This window comes from Narcine bancroftii, chromosome 10, assembly GCF_036971445.1.
Source record: "Narcine bancroftii isolate sNarBan1 chromosome 10, sNarBan1.hap1, whole genome shotgun sequence".
NCBI lineage: Eukaryota > Metazoa > Chordata > Chondrichthyes > Torpediniformes > Narcinidae > Narcine > Narcine bancroftii.
In genome coordinates, this window is record NC_091478.1 from 46881008 (window position 1) to 46898953 (window position 17946).

Sequence of the window (17946 nt, forward strand, 5' to 3'; positions counted from 1 at the left end):
AGGTTGCAAAGACTGGGCATATATGGGAGTTTAGAAGGATGAGGGGAGACATGATTGAGGTATATAAAATTATCAAGGGGCTATACAGGGTGAATTTGGATTACATGTTCCCACTGTTGGGAGAGATTAGGACTAGAGGGCATAGTTTAAGAATACAGGGAAGGCCCTTTAGGACAGAGATGAGGAGAATTTTTTTTTACCCAGTTAGTGTGGATCTATGGAAATGCTTTGCCGTAGATTCACTGGATATGTTCAAAAGGGAGTTAGATAAGGCTCTTGTGGGCAGGGGAGTTAAGGGTTATGGGAATAAGGCAGGGAATGGTTACTGAGGTGAACGATCAGCCATGATCTGAATTGTATAGCCAATTGGCCTACTCCAGCAACTATTGTCTATATAATCGGCCAGGGGCCAGGGTTCCACCCCACGGATTGTGTATTTGATATACAGGGGCCAGGGTTCCACCCCACGGGTTGTGTGTTTGATATACAGGGGCCAGGGTTCCACCCGACTGATTGCGTGTTTGATATACAGAAACCTGGGTTCCAAAGTGCCCCACCACGTGTTCAATATACAGGGGTCAGGGTTACACGCCTCGGATGACGCATACGCTCTACAAGGCGGCAGCTGCGGCTGCGCAGCAGATGAGAGTGGGACTCATGGCGACGATGGAGGCGTCATCTCAGGACGGTCCGGCCGGGCTGGACGCGGAACCGGCCAGCGGGAGGCCGGCCGGGCAGGACGCGGAGCCGGCCAGCGGGAGGCCGGCCGGGCAGGACGCGGAGCCGGCCAGCGGGAGGCCGGTAAAGGCCGCTGCCCTGCGCAGGCCGGAGCCCGGGGTGATTTATCTGGGGTTCATCCCGAAGGGGATGGATCTCTCTCTGCTGAGGAAGTTAATGTCCACGTTTGGGGTGGTGGGCAGGATCTTCCTGCGGCCGACAAGTGAGTGGGGACGGGCAGGAGAGGCAACGAGTGAGGGGGACGGTTGGTGGGGTGGGGGGATGACATGAGGGGATGAGGGATGGAAGGTGGGAGCTGTGCCAATTTGTTGATTACCTTTGTCACAGTCGGTTTTTGGCTCATTATACAGCATGGGAACAACCTTTGGCTCCACAACCATGCCATCATATGAGCAGTCTCTATATCAATCCCATCTTCCAACCCTTCGGCTGGAACCTTCTATGCATAGGCAGTTCAGGTGTGTTTGGACACTTTGTCACTGACTGCTTCCATCACACTCTTAGTACATTCCAGATTTTAAAATCCTCTTCAGATACTCTAATGTTTTACTACTTACCCTAAAATCAGTGTGCTCTGTTTTTACCTCCCTCTGATATATGGAAATGTTTCCTGCTGCCTACCCTATTTTTCCACCTCAAAGTACCTGTGGTGAAAGTAGATCTGTGGCTGAAGTTTTACAAAATTTAGTTCAAGAGGGTTCAAGTGGATTTGATGCGTGAAACATTATTCCTTTGTTCAAAAGGGGAGGAAGATGAAACTGGATGTCAGCATAACATCTGTTGTTGAGGAGATACTAGATAGTGAAACCAAGTCAATTTCTGGACAAATTTGGAGGATTTTTTGATGATGTGGAAAATGACATTCAATCTCTAAGTGCAAGGTCATGGATTCTCAAATGTTCAATATGGTGGTGTATACTCCATTAATTGTAAGAAGTGTTGAAAAACATGAACTGAGTGGTATGTCCATGCATCCCTTAAGGTGGCAGTTGATAAAGTGATGAGATGCATGGAGTGATTGCCTTTGAATAAAGCATCGAATATCATGGTTGATATGTCATAGAACAGTTGTACAAAATTTTCTCGGCAGTTTTTGAAATGTCATGTACAGTTATGGTCTCCTTATTGTAGGAAGGGTGCATTAAGATGTAGAAAAGATTCACAAAAATATTGTAATACACAAGTGAGCTGAAGAAACTCAGCAGGTTATGCAGCATCCACAGGAAGTAAAGGTTAACCAATGATTCAGGTCTGGGGCCTTCATCTGGTAAAAGCAGGTGCCTGAATAAAAAGGTTGGGGGAGGGAGGAAGGGGCAGATGGAGAAGTACAGGCTCACAGGTAAGAGTGGATAGAGGTGGGAGGGTAGAAGAGGAACAAAAGCTGAGAAGTCATGGGGAGGAGGCTAAGGTTAGCTCTCTGATAGAAGAAGCTTGTTTAACATCACAGACATATTGTCTGAATCAAGGCTTGAGTTGTAAGGGAAGATACTTATAGGCTGCATTAGTTTATCCAGGACCAAATTAGATTGAGAAATGACATGATGACGTACAGTATTTAAGGTCTAAGTAGTAGTCGCATCAGACTTGTCAGCCACAAACGAGCCTGCAGCTGACGTGGACATTACCCATCCATAATTCTTCGTCTGCGAAGCCAAGCCAAAGTAGTTGTGTATATGAGGGCATATACCGGGGATGGCCAAACAGCAGCTTGTGAGCCACATGCGGATTTTTGACTGTGGCTTGCAACAGTAGTGTATGTGCTGTTGTATCGAACAATCAGCTAAACTTCAAATTTTCACCTTAAATTTTGAGTTGTCCTATACAAAGAGTCTGAAATTCTTACCTCCGCTGCATCTTCTTGCTGGCTCCAACGTAATCTTGCGCATGCCCCATTAGTTATTTGCGAAGTCTCAGCGCTCTTCCGCGGAATCCATCCACCTGATCTCAGTGCTGTCGGTTCTATACAGGCTTTAAATGGCTTTAAACAGTGGTTTTATAAAATTCAAATAAAATTTAAACCTTTAAATAATTTTTATTAAAATATTGTGATTTGCTTTTAACAGCATCTACTGGTCAGCAGTAAGTGCCAGATTTTTTTTTGGGGGGGGGGTGCCTTTTTGAAAGGATATCACTCATAACCAACATTTTAGGTGGAAATTCCAGGGTCGTCCTGTACATTGTTGTCCTATACAACAGCATATACAGTAAGGTGGCTGAGACAGGAATCGTACCACTGCTCACAATGGTAATTTTAGTCAGCATGGTTGCAATCACGTGATTGTGGCTCTCAAATTTCCATAGTTTATTGTTTGTGGATCTTAAGTTAAGCAAGTTTGGCCATCCCTGGCATATACATAGTCTAGATGGTCTGTATCTGCTGCCCATGGTGGTTGTGTATAAAACTAAACGGCAGAAGTTTAAGGTGAGAGGAAGTTTAAAGGGGAACTGAGGATAACATTTTGCACACAAATAATGGTTGGTAACTGTTTAAGAGGCATCAGGACAGATGAATGAGCAGGGGATGGAGGGATATGGAATACATGGAGACATAGTATTAATATATTTGGCATTGACATGGTGGGGGGGGTATGGTGGTTGGCATTGATGTGGGGGTAAGATGGATGGTATTTACAAGGTGGGGGTATGATAGTTGGCATTGACACAGTGGGGGATATGGTGGTTGCCATTGATGTGGGGGTATGATGGTTGTCGTTGACAAGGTGGGGGGTTATAATGGTTGGCATTGACGGTGGGGGAATGATGGTTGGCATTGACGGTGGGGGAAATGATGATCGGCCCCGACGCGGTGACGGGAGGGCGACGGTCGGCCCCGACGCGGTGGCGGGGGGCGGCGACGGTCGGCCCCGACGCGGTGGGCGGGGGGGGCGACGGTCGGCCCCGACGCGGTGGCGGGGGGGGGGGGCGACGGTCGGCCCCGACGCGGTGGCGGGGGGGGGGGGCGACGGTCGGCCCCGACGCGGTGGCGGGGGGGGGGCGACGGTCGGCCCCGACGCGGTGGCGGGGGGGGGGGGCGACGGTCGGCCCCGACGCGGTGGCGGGGCGGGGGCGACGGTCGGCCCCGACGCGGTGGCGGGGCGGGGGGGGGGGGGGGCGACGGTCGGCCCCGACGCGGTGGCAAGGCAAAATTGGTTGGTTGGGTGTTGGGTTTTTCCTCCTTTGTCTTTTGTCAGTGAGGTGGGCTCTGCGGTCTTCAAAGGAGGTTGCTGCCCGCCAAACTGTGAGGCGCCAAGATGTACGGTTTGAGGCGATATCAGCCCACTGGCAGTGGTCAATGTGGCAGGTACCAAGAGATTTCTTTAGGCAGTCCTTGTACCTCTTCCTTGGTGCACCTCTGTCACGGTGGCCAGTGGAGAGCTCGCCATATAACACGATCTTGGGAAGGCGATGGTCCTCCATTCTGGAGATGTGACCTACCCAGCGCAGTTGGATCTTCAGCAGCGTGGATTCGATGCTGTCGGCCTCTGCCATCTCGAGTACTTCGATGTTAGGGATGAAGTCGCTCCAATGAATGTTGAGGATGGAGCGGAGACAACGCTGGTGGAAGCGTTCTAGGAGCCATAGGTGATGCCGGTAGAGGACCCATGATTCGGAGCCGAACAGAAGTGTGGGTATGACAACGGCTCTGTATATGCTAATCTTTGTGAGGTTTTTCAGTTGGTTGTTTTTCCAGACTCTTTTATGTAGATTTCCAAAGGTGCTATTTGCCTTGGTGAGTCTGTTGTCTATCTCGTTGTCGATCCTTGCATCCGATGAAATGGTGCAGCCGAGATAGGTAAACTGGTTGACCGTTTTGAGTTTTGTGTGCCCGATGGAGATGTGGTGGGGCTGGTAGTCATGGTGGGGAGCTGGCTGAGTTTTCTTCAGGCTGACTTCCAGGCCAAACATTTTGGCAGTTTCCATAAAACAGGACGTCAAGCGCTGAAGAGCTGGCTCTGAATGGACAACTAAAGCGGCATCGTCTGCAAAGAGTAGTTCATGGACAAGTTGCTCTTGTGTCTTGGTGTGAGCTTGCAGGCGCCTCAGATTGAAAAGACTGCCATCCGTGCGGTACCGGATGTAAACAGCGTCTTCATTGTTGAGGTCTTTCATGGCTTGTTTCAGCATCATGCTGAAGAAGATTGAAAAGAGGGTTGGTGCGAGAACGCAGCCTTGCTTCATGCTATTGTTAATGGAGAAGGGTTCAGAGAGCTCATTGCTGTATCTGACCCGACCTTGTTGGATTTCGTGCAGTTGGATAACCATGTTGAGGAACTTTGGGGGGCATCCGAGGTGCTCTAGTATTTGCCAAAGCCCCTTCCTGCTCACGGTGTCGAAGGCTTTGGTGAGGTCAACAAAGGTGATGTAGAGTCCTTTGTTCTGTTCTCTGCACTTTTCTTGGAGCTGTCTGAGGGCAAAGACCATGTCAGTAGTTCCTCTGTTTGCGCGAAAGCCGCACTGTGAGTCTGGGTGAACATTCTCGGCGACATTAGGTATTCTATTTAGGAGAATCCTAGCGAAGATTTTCCCTGCAATGGAGAGCAGCGTGATTCCCCTGTAGTTTGAGCAGTCTGATTTCTCGCCTTTGTTTTTGTACAGGGTGATGATGATGGTATCACGAAGGTCCTGAGGCAGCTTTCCTTGGTCCCAGCAGAGCTTGAAAAACTCATGCAGTTTGGCATGCAGAGTTTTGCCGCCACGCTTCCAGACCTCTGGGGGATTCCATCCATACCTGCTGCTTTGCCACTTTTCAGTTGTTCAATTGCCTTATATGTCTCTTCCCGGGTGAGGACCTCATCCAGCTCTAGCCTTAGGGGCTGTTGAGGGAGCTGGAGCAGGGCGGATTCTTGGACTGAGCGGTTGGCACTGAAAAGAGATTGGAAGTGTTCTGACCATCGGTTGAGGATGGAGATCTTGTCGATGAGGAGGACTTTGCAGTCTGAGCTGCGCAGCGGGCTTTGGACTTGGGGTGTGGGGCCGTAGACAGTCTTTAGAGCCTCGTAAAAACCCCTGAAGTCGCCAATGTCCGCGCTGAGCTGGGTTCGTTTGGCGAGGCTAGTCCACCACTTCTTTTGGATCTCCCGGAGTTTGCGCTGAAGATAGCTGCATGCGCGACGGAAGGCTTGCTTCTTCTCTGGCCAGGACGGCTTTGCAAGGTGAGCCTGGTGGGCAGCTCGCTTCTTTGCCAGCAGCTCCTGGATTTCCTGGTTGTTTTCGTCGAACCAGTCCTTGTTTTTCCTGGAGGATTGCAGTATGGTAGTCTTCAGCGGATCCCAGAGGGTTTCAGGGGACGAGTCCGTGAGGCAGATTGCATCCTCGAGCTTTGCTTTGAGGTTTGCATGGAAGTTTCCTCTCACTTCGTCTGACTGCAGGTTTCCAACATTGAACCTCTTTCTGTGGGGTTTACTGTTCCTGGACTTTGGCTTGAAGTGAAGGTTGAGCTTGCAGCGAACCAGCCGGTGATCAGTGTGGCATTCAGCGCTGGGCATGACCCTGGTGTGGTGCACATCTTGTTTGTCTCTTTCTCTTTCTTTCACCAGGTCTCGCAGTGTAAAATAGTTATTTAAATTAAATTTAAAAGTAGACATAATTTTAAAAAAAATGTAGACGTACAACACGGCCATTGCAGCCTGTGAATCCAAGCCGCCCAATTTACACCCAATTGATTTAACAAACCCCGGTATATTTTGAAGGGTGGTGGGAACCTGGTGCCCTGGAGAAAAAACACGCAGACACGGGTAGAATGTACAAACTCCTTGCAGCCAGCGCAGGATTAGAATCCTGATCCCAATTGCTGGTGCTGTAAAGGTGCTGCGTTAACCACTAGGCCAGCTCTACCTGAGAAAATGCCGAGTTTGGAATTCCCCACTCCAGAGCATTGGAATTCCCCACTCCAGAGCATTGGAATTCCCCACTCCAGAGCATTGGAATTCCCCACTCCAGAGCATTGGAATTCCCCACTCCAGAGCATTGGAATTCCCCACTCCAGAGCATTGGAATTCCCCACTCCAGAGCATTGGAATTCCCCACTCCAGAGCATTGGAATTCCCCACTCCAGAGCATTGGAATTCCCCACTCCAGAGCATTGGAATTCCCCACTCCAGAGCATTGGAATTCCCCACTCCAGAGCATTGGAATTCCCCACTCCAGAGCATTGGAATTCCCCACTCCAGAGCATTGGAATTCCCCACTCCAGAGCATTGGAATTCCCCACTCCAGAGCATTGGAATTCCCCACTCCAGAGCATTGGAATTCCCCACTCCAGAGCATTGGAATTCCCCACTCCAGAGCATTGGAATTCCCCACTCCAGAGCATTGGAATTCCCCACTCCAGTGCATTGCGAGTGACAATTGTGTAAGAATCCCATCAGGAAGCTGCTATTATTTTTGATTTCAATCCTATTTTCTTTTGCCTTGCTGGGCTTTGTCAGCAATGCGTGTGGCCCATTTAAGTGATTCTTGGAAGCATAAAAGCACTCCCTATCTTCACAATGTTCCCACTGACCACTCTCATCAGACCCACATCTATTCCGATGCTTGGATAGTTTCTTCCATCAATATCGACACCGATCTCCTTTATTTTCCTCTTTGGTATAATTTCTAGAAATCATATTTATCAGCCTCCTCAACTAACCTCCCACTAGTAAAATAACTTTACCGTTGTACTGTTCTAATTCTTCATTCTCCTTAACTTTGTACTCTTGTTTTTTAACTGCTGTATTATGTATGACTTGACTAGCTTAGACTGCTTGCAAACCAAACTTTCTCACTGTGCCTTGGTATGTGTGACATAGAAACATAGAAGATAGGAGCAGGAGAAGGTTATTCGGCCCTTCGAGCCTGCTCTGCCATTCAATGAGATCATGGCTGATCTTAAAGTTCAGTACCCCGTCCCCGCCTTCTCTCTGTAACCCCTAATTCCATTATACTGAAGAAATATATCTAATTCCCTCTTAAATATATTCAATGAACCTGCCTCTACTTCTCTCTGTGGCAATGAATTCCACAGATTCACCACCCTCTGGGTAAAGAAATTCCTCCTCATCTCGGTTCTAAATGGTTTGCCTATTATCCTCGAACCATGGCCCCGGGTTCTGGACTCCCCCAAAATTGAAAACATCCCTTCCACATCCATTCTGTCCAGTCCTGCCAGAATTTTATATGTCTCTATGAGATCCCCTCTCAATCTTCTAAACTTCAGCGAGTACAATCCCAATTTGCACAATCTTTCCTCATAAGTTATTCCTGCCATTCCAGGTATCAGCCTGGTGAATCGCCTTTGCACTCCCTCCATTGCAAGAACATCCTTCCTCAGATAAGGCGACCAAAACTGCACATAATACTCCAGGTGTGGTCTCACCAAGGCTCTGTACAGCTGCAGTAAGGTATCCTTATTCCTATACTCAAACCCTCTTGATATGAAGGCCAACATACCATTTGTCTATTTAACAGCCTGTTGTACCTGCATGCTCGCCTTCAGTGACTGGTGCACAAGAACCCCTAGGTCTCTGCACTTCCCCATCTCCCAATCTATTGCCATTCAAATAGTAATCTGCCCTCCGGTTTGTATTACCAAAGTGGATAACCTCACATTTATCCATGTATAAATGTGACTGGGCATTTGCCATGTATCTGCCCAGTCCCCCAATTTATCCAAATCACACTGGAGCTTCCTGACACCCTCTTCAGTGTACACAACCCCTCCTAGCTTAGTGTCATCATCAAATTTGGAGGTATTACATCCAATCATTAATGTAAATTGTGAACAGCTGGGGTCCCAGTACAGATCCCTGTGGCACCCCACTGGTCACTGTCTGCCACTCAGAAAATGAGCCATTTATTCCAACTCTCTGATTTCTATCTGCCAGCCAGTTCTCAATCCACATCAATACCTTGCCCCTAATCCCATGAGCCTTGATTTTGCATGCCAGTCGTTTATGTGGAACCTTATCGAAGGCCTTTTAGAAATCTAGGTACACCACATCCACAGGCTCTCTCCCATCTATTTTATCTGTCACCATCTCAAAGAATTCCAATAGATTTGTCAAGCACGATTTACCTTTTGTAAATCCATGTTGACTCTGTCCGATCCCTTCTCTACTAGTCATATGCTCCGCTATTACATCCTTAATAATGGATTCCATGATTATGCCCACTACTGATGTAAGGTATAATTCCCCGCTTTTTCTCTACCCCCTTTTTAAATAGTGGCGTAACATTAGCTACCCTCCAATCCATGGGTACTGATCCTGAGTCTATCGAGTTCTGGAAAATAATTTTTAGAGCATCTGCTATCTGAATGTCCACTTCTTTAAGTACCCTAGGATGTAGATTATCAGGCCCTTAGGATTTATCTGCCTTCAATCCCTTCAATTTCCCCAAGACCATGTCGTTAGAGATACTGATTTCTTTCAGTTCCTCCCTTGCATTAGTCTCTATGTTTTCCATCATCCTTGGGAGGTTATTTGTATCCTCTCTTGTGAAAACAGAACTAAAGTAAGAATTTAATTGGTCTGCTATTTCCTTATTCCCCATTATATATTCCCCTGATTCTGACTGCAAGGGACCTACTCTGGATTTCACCAATCTTTTCCTCTTGACGTATCTATAAAAGCTTGATCTTGTAGCTAGGGATGTGAAGTTGGCATTGCTCACTTAGTGGCAACCTGTGGCAGAAATTTGCAAAGATTATTTATTATACTTGTGCATAGCTCCAAACTTATCCCAGTGAACCTGCCTTTGCCACTATTTTTTAAATTATAGCACAGTAATAGGCCCTTGCAGTCCACGAGCCTGTGCTACCCAATTACACTTAATTGACCTACAACCCCCGGTAGGTTTTTGGATGGTGGGATGAAGCAGGAGCCCTAAGAGGAAACCCATGCAGATACGGGGAGAATGTACAAACTCCTTGCAGGCAATGACTGATTCAAATGGCAGTGGCTGGTGCTGTAACAGCACTGTGCAAACCGTGCCACCCAAAACACATCGTCACCAATGGAGGAGGAGAAACGGATGGAGACATTTGCCTTGAATGGAGACTGTGCTCTCATCGAGAACATGGTCTAATGCAAGTTTATTTTGATTTGTCTCAGATGAAAAGAAAACCCTGAAGAGGAGCAAGAAGAAGTTTGGCAACCTCGGGAAAAGCTTCCGTGAGGGTTGGGTGGAATTTGAGAACAAGGCTCTGGCCAAAAGAGTAGCCAGAAGTCTCCACAACACGCCGATTGCAACCAAGAAACGCAAAAGCTTTAGTGATGACTTGTGGAACATGAAGGTGAGCTTCTGGAAGACAAAATTATTGAGCAGTGGTGGTTTCTACCTGGAGGTATGGTAGATTCCGGGAGAATAAGGTGAAATATCAAGGAGATAACCATCCGATTGACGTTGGGTAACAGTGTGTGTGTGTGTGGTCAAAAACCATGATACTCTCTGTTCCATGTGGGCAGGTACCTGCTTTTGTGTCTTCTATGTTGCTCTGAACAGTTAAGCATGTCCCAGCGTTCACCAACTAATCTTGCATGGGCTTCTCCTCTAATGGTTTTGTGCTGGAATGAGCCAAAACCATCATATTTTGCATTTTTGTGTCTCTTTCAGTTATGCATTTCTTTACTCCCATTTATTTTATGTGCTGAAAGCTTGAACTCCCAGTTACGAGGCCAGACACAAACATGAGGATTGACATAATCATATTCCTCCTAAATAACCTTAAACCCAACAGCATGATCATTGATTTTTTTTTCTAACTTTAGGTAACCCCCACATCTATCTGATTCCACTATTTTCATCTCTTCACTTATTTCCTTCTTTTCTATAACTCCTCTCTGTGGTCTCTTCCCCCTACCTGGCTGTCCACCTCTCCCACCTTCTGTCCAACACCCCCTCCCCAGCTTCTTTTCCCCTTGGTATACTTGATATCACCCTTCCTACTTTAGTCTCTTAAAGGCTCCCGACCCCAAATGTTGTCTGACCTGCTGAGTTTCTCCAGATTCCAGCTTCTGCAGTTTTTGTATTTCACCTTTACTCCAATGTTATTTTATCCTCATTCACCTTTAACTCTTAGTAAACTTGTTTTTTTCAAACCCTTGTTGTCTGTAACCAACTCCGTTTGTCTTTGTTCATTGTCTACATTGGATCCTAGTTCATCAGTGTCCAGATTTCCTTTCTCCCTGATCTTTTGCAGCCTGCAATTGTGTCTGATCACTTCACCCCTCAATTCTGGTTTCTTGAGCAACCCCTACTTTTGTTGCCCCTGCATTGATCGCCTGTTGATCAGTTGCCTTGGCTTCAAGTTCTGCAGTTTCTTCTGTGCCTTTCTACCTATCTCTTTCAGGTTCTCCTTGAAGCATGGTGGATTACTAAGCATTTGGAAACAAGTTGCTAAATGTGTTATGATTTGCTCTCAGATGGTTAGGTGCATGGTGTTTGTAAATCCTTGTGATAAATTCAGTCTTGTAGGTTTGTACTTGTTCCTTTTTTTTCACTCAAGGTATATGGCCTTGCAGACTGAGCCAGCATTTTATTTTTTTAAATTTAGAAATGCAGCATGGTAACAGGCCCTTCTAGCCTATGTCACCCAAATACACCTATATGACCATTTATCCCTTCGTCCTTGGAATGTGGGAGGAAACCGGAGTGTCGGGAGGAAACATACGCAGATCCAGGAAGAAGTACAAACTCTTCACGGCACCGCGTTTGAACGCGGGTGGCTGGCGCTGTAATAGCATTGTTCTAACTGTGCTGCCCCTTATTTGGCCATTTCTAATTGCCCTTGAAGGCAGTGGTGTGTTGCCTTCTAGAACAACTGTCGACCTTGAGTTTGCAAGATTTTGATTGTCAATGTATTTCCAATTAAGGATATTGTGTGATTTTTTTTTGTTTGTTTGCAAAATCGTAGAGTGTTGCTCTTGTTCACTAAATATAGACATTTTCCTGAAGATTTCTATTTTTCTTGTTCTTGGCCAAGGTATTGAAATTGGCATGTATAGCATGGAATCCATGTGGGTGCCCATCACTTCAATGTTCACCAATTCACCCATCTTCATTGAACCAATCTTACCTGCATTAGGACTTAGTTCATCTATGCCTTGCCTATTTAAGTGTACATCTCAGTGCACTTTAAATGTAGTTACTACATCTGATCTCACTACATTTGACAGCATATTTCAAATCTATATATTTTTAAAAAAATCTACATATCCTCTTAAAATTCCTTCCTCTTGCCTTAAAGCTATGCCCTCTTTGCTTGTTATAGACTTAACAAGGGAATAAGAATATCTGACCTATCTATGCCTCTCATTATCTTGCACATAAAGGCAATAAGATATTGAAAGAAAAGTGGCTCATCGAGTGCTCCACCATTCCTTCATGAAATGATCCATTCTCCCACTTAGTCCCACTCCCCTGCCTTCTCCCCATAACCTTTGGTACCCTGACTATTCAGGTATCTATCAACCTCTGCCTTAAATACACCCAACGACCTGGCTTCAGCAGCAGCCCATGGCAGAAAAATTCCAGAGGTTCAGCAGTCTATGGTTAAATAAATTTCTCCATATCTTGTTTTAAATGGATGCCCTTCAATCCTGAAGTTGTGCCCTCTTGTCCTTGACTCTTCAAATATGGGAAAGAATTTTGCCACATCTACTCTGTGTCTTTCAACATTCAAAATGCTTCTATGAGGTTCCCCTGCTTTCTTCTGAACTCCACGGAGTGTGGTCCAAGAGCAATCAAACGTTCCTCATATGGTAATCCCTTCATTCCCGGAATCATTCTTGTGAATCTTCTCTGAACCTTCTACAATGCCTGCATATCCTTCCTTAATTAAATAAGGAGCAAAACTGTACGCCGTGCTCCGTGAGGGTTCACCAGTGCCTTATAAACTCTCAACATCACATACCTGCTCTTGTATCCTATTCCTCTAGGTATAAATGGCAACATAATATTCACCTTCTTCACCACTGTCTCCACCTGGAGGTTAACCCATCCAAATAATAGTCTGCCCATTTACTCCTACCAAAGTGCCACTTCCCCCCCCCCCATTCTTCTCTTTGCAGCCTCTCTGTTTCTTCCTCACTTCCTGCCCCTTCACCTTTATATTATCTACAAACTAAGCCACAAAGCCATTTATTCCATATTGTTAATCATACAGTGTAAAAAGTGGCCCCAACATGGATCCCTAAGGTACACCATTGGTAACCGATAGCCAACCTGAATAGGATCCCTTTATTCCTGCACTTTGTTTCCTACCAATCAGACAGTGCTCTACCCATACAAGAACTTCTGTCAGTTCACCCCACAGCTTCTCTTGTAAGCCTAGCCTTTCCAGTCTCTAACTAAAGTTCTCCAATCCAGTTGACATCCTGGCTAATCTCCTCTACATTCTCCCCAGCCCAATCACATTCTTCCTGTGATGTAGCGACCAGAACTGCACAGTTTTCCAGTGTGGTCTAACCAATGTTTTGCCAAGTGTGCTTCCAAAACAGCACAAAGTTATTGATTCAAATTTAGCGAAGTTGCTTGTAAAGTAACTTGGTTTTCTAAAGTTGACCTGTAAAAGTCTGGAGATTTGCAGTTTTTGGACTATATTGGACTATATTGCAAATTATGCCTCATTTGCTCATTAACAAAACACTACTTTTGTCATGTCCTTATTTCTCTATATGCACGTGCAGACTCCTTTTTCAGTTCAGACCTGGGGAATAACTCAGACCCAATTTACTTTAAATCACACGCCAGTTATTTGCAAGCTTGCATCAGTTGATGTAGAGTCTCATCAGCTTAGATACCTATGCAGCCATTTCCTGGATTGACTTTGAGCACTTTGGCATAGATCAGTCAGCGGGTAGTAATCAGCTGTCAATTCCCTTGCAACCAATTAGATGTATCCCAATTCTTATCCTTTAAACGATTCCTTACACACCTCAAACTTTTAAGCTCTTTATCCTTCCCAGTCAATGGGAATGGAGGTGGCTGGGGAGGGAACTAAGCTGCCCAACAAATACAGTATAATTCAGTTTTTGACGAGAAAGGTCAGTAGCTGCCTCTGGTCACTCCTGAGATTTTATTTTGTTTTTGGCAGTACTTGCACCGCTTTAAATGGATTCACCTTAATGAGCGCCTGGCCTACGAGAGGCTGGTGAGGAAGCAGAAGCTGCGGGTGGAGGTTTCCCAGGCCAAGCGCGAGACTGACTTCTTCTTGCAGAACCTGGAAAAGAGCAAGAACATAGAGAAGGTGAAAGAAATTAAACGGAAGAAAGGGCAAAAGTGGCAGGAAAAGAACTGGCACTTCCGTCAGCGTGACACTGAGGCTGAGATCCAAGCCAGCAAGGCTGCTGCTTCTCGGCAGGCTGCAGGCAATTCCAAGATGCTCGGGAAGATGGCTGATTTCCACAGAAAATCCCAGACCAATGCTTCACTCTTGACGAAGATCTTCAAGACAAAACAGTAGGCCTTCCCAGGGTCACAGGCTGAACACTAAGTCGAGGTGTAAGCTGATTTGCTTGCTTGGGGCAGAGGAAAAGAGCCTTGTTAGTTCTGGTTGCAATTAATTGGGTGTGAGCGCCATGCATCTAGAAGAAATGGTGTCTTGAGGATTCCTTCAGTTCAGTGATCTATGTTGAAACATAGTATTACCAACGTACTTTTGTTTGTTGCAGTCAGGGACTGTGCTGGGGGAGGAGCAATGTGGGGCAAAGATAGGCATCACACCATTGTGTGAGGAATGGATGAGGATTCAGCTGACCAGTTAACAGGTACTCGATGTTGTATTTTTTGATTTGTTGATTAGTAAAGTTGATGTTGAAACTCTGCTGTTTTTAATCAGATTAATTATAGTATATTAAAAGATTTCAGATTTATTGTCAGAGAACATACATGACATTGCCTCCAACCCTGAGATTCTTGTTCCTATAGGCGAGGCAGAATTACCACTTATTGGCAGTACAAAAAGAAAAACTGACTAACGTATAGGTAAACAAATAAAGAATTATAAACAACTGTGCAATACAGAGATAGAGAAAAAATAAATCAATGAGTCCGAGTCCCTGATTGAGTTTGTGGTTGAGGAATCTGATGGTGGAGGAGGAGCACCTGTTCCTGAATCTGGTGGTGTGAGTCTTGTGCACCTCTTCCTCTTCCCTGATGGCAGTAGCGAGAACAGAGTGTGCTGGGTGGCGTGGATTTTTGATGATTGCTGCTCTTCTCCGACAGCAGTGTTGCCTGCAAAGGTTTTTACCTGTGATGTCCTGGGTTGTGTCCACTACCTTTTGAAGGACTTTATGTTCAGGAGTATTGGTGTCCCCACACCAGGCCATGATGCAGCTGGTCAGCACACTTTCTACCCAACATACATAGAAATTTGCCAGGGTTTCCAATGTCATACCAAACCTTCACAAACTCCTGAGGAAGTAGAGGTGCCATTGATGTGTTGGGTCCAGGAAAGATCCTCTGAGATAATGACTCCCAAGAATGTGAATTTGCTCACCCTCTCCACCTCTGATTTCCCCCAATGATCACTGGATTGTATAACTCTGGCTTTTCCTTCCTGAAGTCAACAGTTAGCTCCTTGGTTTTGAAGTTGAGTGTGAGCCTGCTGTTGATTCACCATTCAGCCAAGTTTCCAATCTCCCTCCTGTATGCTGACTTATCACCCCTTTTTATACAACCCACTACTGTGGTATTGTCAGCGAATTTGTCGATGGTGTTGTTGTATTGAGGCACACAGTCATAGGTGTAGAGCAGGGGGCTAAGAAAGTAGCCCAGTGGTGCTCTGGTACTGATGGACATTGTGGTGGAGATGTTCTGATCAATCCTCACTGATTGTGGTCTGGAGGTGATGAAATCCAGGATCCAATTATACAGTGGGGTGTTGAGTCCCAGGTTTTGGTGTTTGCTGATCAGTTTTGAGGGGATGATGGTGTTAAATGCTGAGCTGTAGTTGATAAAGAGCATCCTGGTGTTTGTGTCCTTGATGTCCAGGTGTCCCAGGGCTTTGGATAGAGCCAGTGAGACGGTATCCTGTGGCTATGATAGGTGAATTGAAATGATCCATGCTGCCATGCAAACAGGAGCTGATATGCTTCATTGCTGTGAGTACAATTGGTTGGTATACAATTAATATACATATCCCACCCTGGCCACACTTTTGTAACCCTCCTCCTGTCAGGGTGAAGATTCATGAGTGAGATTACGCACCACTAGGTTCAAGCGCAGTTTCTTTCCTGCCATCATTAGACTCCTTTTTAAAAAAAATTTTTTTAGTTTAATAAGAAAAAACCCTTTAAAAATGGTCTTCTAATTAATAACATAAATCAAATCATGTCATATACATATCACACGGAAATTACAAATCAGAATTATAACCACAATTATTTACTTAATTTATCCCAATCAAAACACCCAATTCTAGGATTATATCAAGTTAACATTTAAATCATTCCACATAATAAAATTAATGTTAAATAAAAAATGTAAGGTATAATTAAGACTCCCTTATATTAAAAAAAGGGAATTTGTATTTCTCAAGTATTTTTGTTTTATTTTGTTATGATCAATATTAATATTCCACAATTAAAATGAGCTTTATCTGTTTTCTCTACATAATAAAGAAAAATCCCTAATAATCCAATCCCTCTCTGTAAACAAGGTTAACGTCTTGATTATATAGATATCAAAATAGATATAACATCAAATATGTGTGAATTTGATGGATTATTATCATAACTTGAAGATTTAAGGTGTATGGATGTTCTGGACACTTCTTGTGTGGTATCTGAAGATCGATATTCAATTCACATCAGACTCCTGAACGAACCTCACTGAATTGTTGCCTTTGTTTTGTACTAACTGATCCTTCTCAGTAACTCTGTACTGATTTTACTGCTGTGCTATACACTCATTGGCTGAGTTGATTGCTTGCAAAATGAACTTCCTCACTGCCTCAGAAAATAATAATAAACAGACTTGATTACTGAGTGTTCGTTCAAACTATAGCACTGTGTTACTGTGTTGGGAATGAAGTTGTAGAATGCTTCTTTGTAATGCTGGATCACTGTTCAATCAATTCAGAACTAATTGTTTCTCCCTGCTGCAGCAACAAATAGTGTTCCCCATCTAATCTTACTCCAGAGCTTTTAATTTTTTTCCCGCTATAACCTTAAACTAATCTCACTGGCTCATTCTTTCTTCACATCTTCTAATGATCCCTGACTGTAAGGTAAAACATCATGAGATGGGAATGTGTAGGGAGTTACCCTGTACAGGGCAGTAACAAGAAGGGGAGGTGTCCTTGTACTCCTGTTAGGTAAAACATCATGAGATGGGACCGGAGAAGGAGTCACCCAGTACTAAGGAGTAACAGAATGCATCCTTGTACTTACAAGATAAGAGAGACATTGATGGATTGAGAGGCAGGAAGCTAGCAGGGAAAGGATAGCAACAGTTTTAGTCATTGGACAAGTAATGATATGATGATGTTCTAAGCATGTATCCAAGGGTATAAAAAATCACCATTTTGCTGATAACGGCAGAATGCATTCTCCGACTAACTTTGTTAGTCGCAAGTGTTACAATCCGGTAATAAAGAACAAAGAACCCTGATTTCGACTCAGCCTGGTGTTTGTCTCACTCATTCATGAACAAAGCAGACCTAACACTGACTGCATCTGCAGCATGAAGAGAAGGAAGTGCTAAAAGATTGAATAAAATAACATTTCCTGGAATAGAGCAGTAACTTAGCAGTGACCTATCATTAATGTATTTCCTGGAATTTCAAAGACTACCGGTAATGTGGTTTGATTCAAGATGTAATGTTCCTCGCATTGTGAATCTGGGATTAGGAAATGCATGCACAGATTAGTAGCAAATAATAGATGCAGGGTAAAAGGCAGATTTAGGTCAAAGATCATTTAAAAGGCAGAATAGGGCTTGTGGGTCAACATAGAACATTACATTACAGGCCCTTTGGGCCACAATGTTGTGCTGACTTATATATACATATCCCAAAAAATTTATAAACCCTCCCTACCTCATACTCCTAGTTTTCTTTTTCCCAAGTGCCTATCTAAAAGTTTCTTAAATGCCCCTACTGTTACAGCCTCCACCACCACCCCTGGCATGACATTCTAGGTGTTTTTTTTTAAACTTACCCCTTCATTGTATGCAAATTTCCTCTGGTGTTTGGCATTCCCATCCTGGGAAAAAGGTGCAGACTGT

At 44.8% G+C, this 17946-nt stretch overlaps 1 protein-coding gene across 1 annotated transcript; it reads left to right on the forward strand.

Moving 5' to 3' along the window:
* Positions 1-609: 609 nt before the first annotated feature.
* On the forward strand, positions 610-16706 carry abt1 (activator of basal transcription 1). The gene is made up of 3 exons (XM_069900852.1): positions 610-940; positions 9831-10012; positions 13814-16706. The coding sequence occupies exons 1-3, from the start codon at positions 643-645 to the stop codon at positions 14180-14182; spliced, it is 849 nt and encodes a 282-aa protein (XP_069756953.1). The 5' UTR covers positions 610-642; the 3' UTR covers positions 14183-16706.
* The last annotated feature ends 1240 nt before the right edge of the window (positions 16707-17946 follow it).

Bases quoted from the DNA above. Each gene is read 5' to 3' on its own strand.
- abt1 (XM_069900852.1), top strand. From the start codon at position 643: ATGAGAGTGGGACTCATGGCGACGATGGAGGCGTCATCTCAGGACGGT. The intron at 941-9,830 runs GTGAGTGGGGAC...GATTTGTCTCAG, and splicing joins GATCTTCCTGCGGCCGACAA to ATGAAAAGAAAACCCTGAAG. The intron at 10,013-13,813 runs GTGAGCTTCTGG...TGTTTTTGGCAG, and splicing joins ATGACTTGTGGAACATGAAG to TACTTGCACCGCTTTAAATG.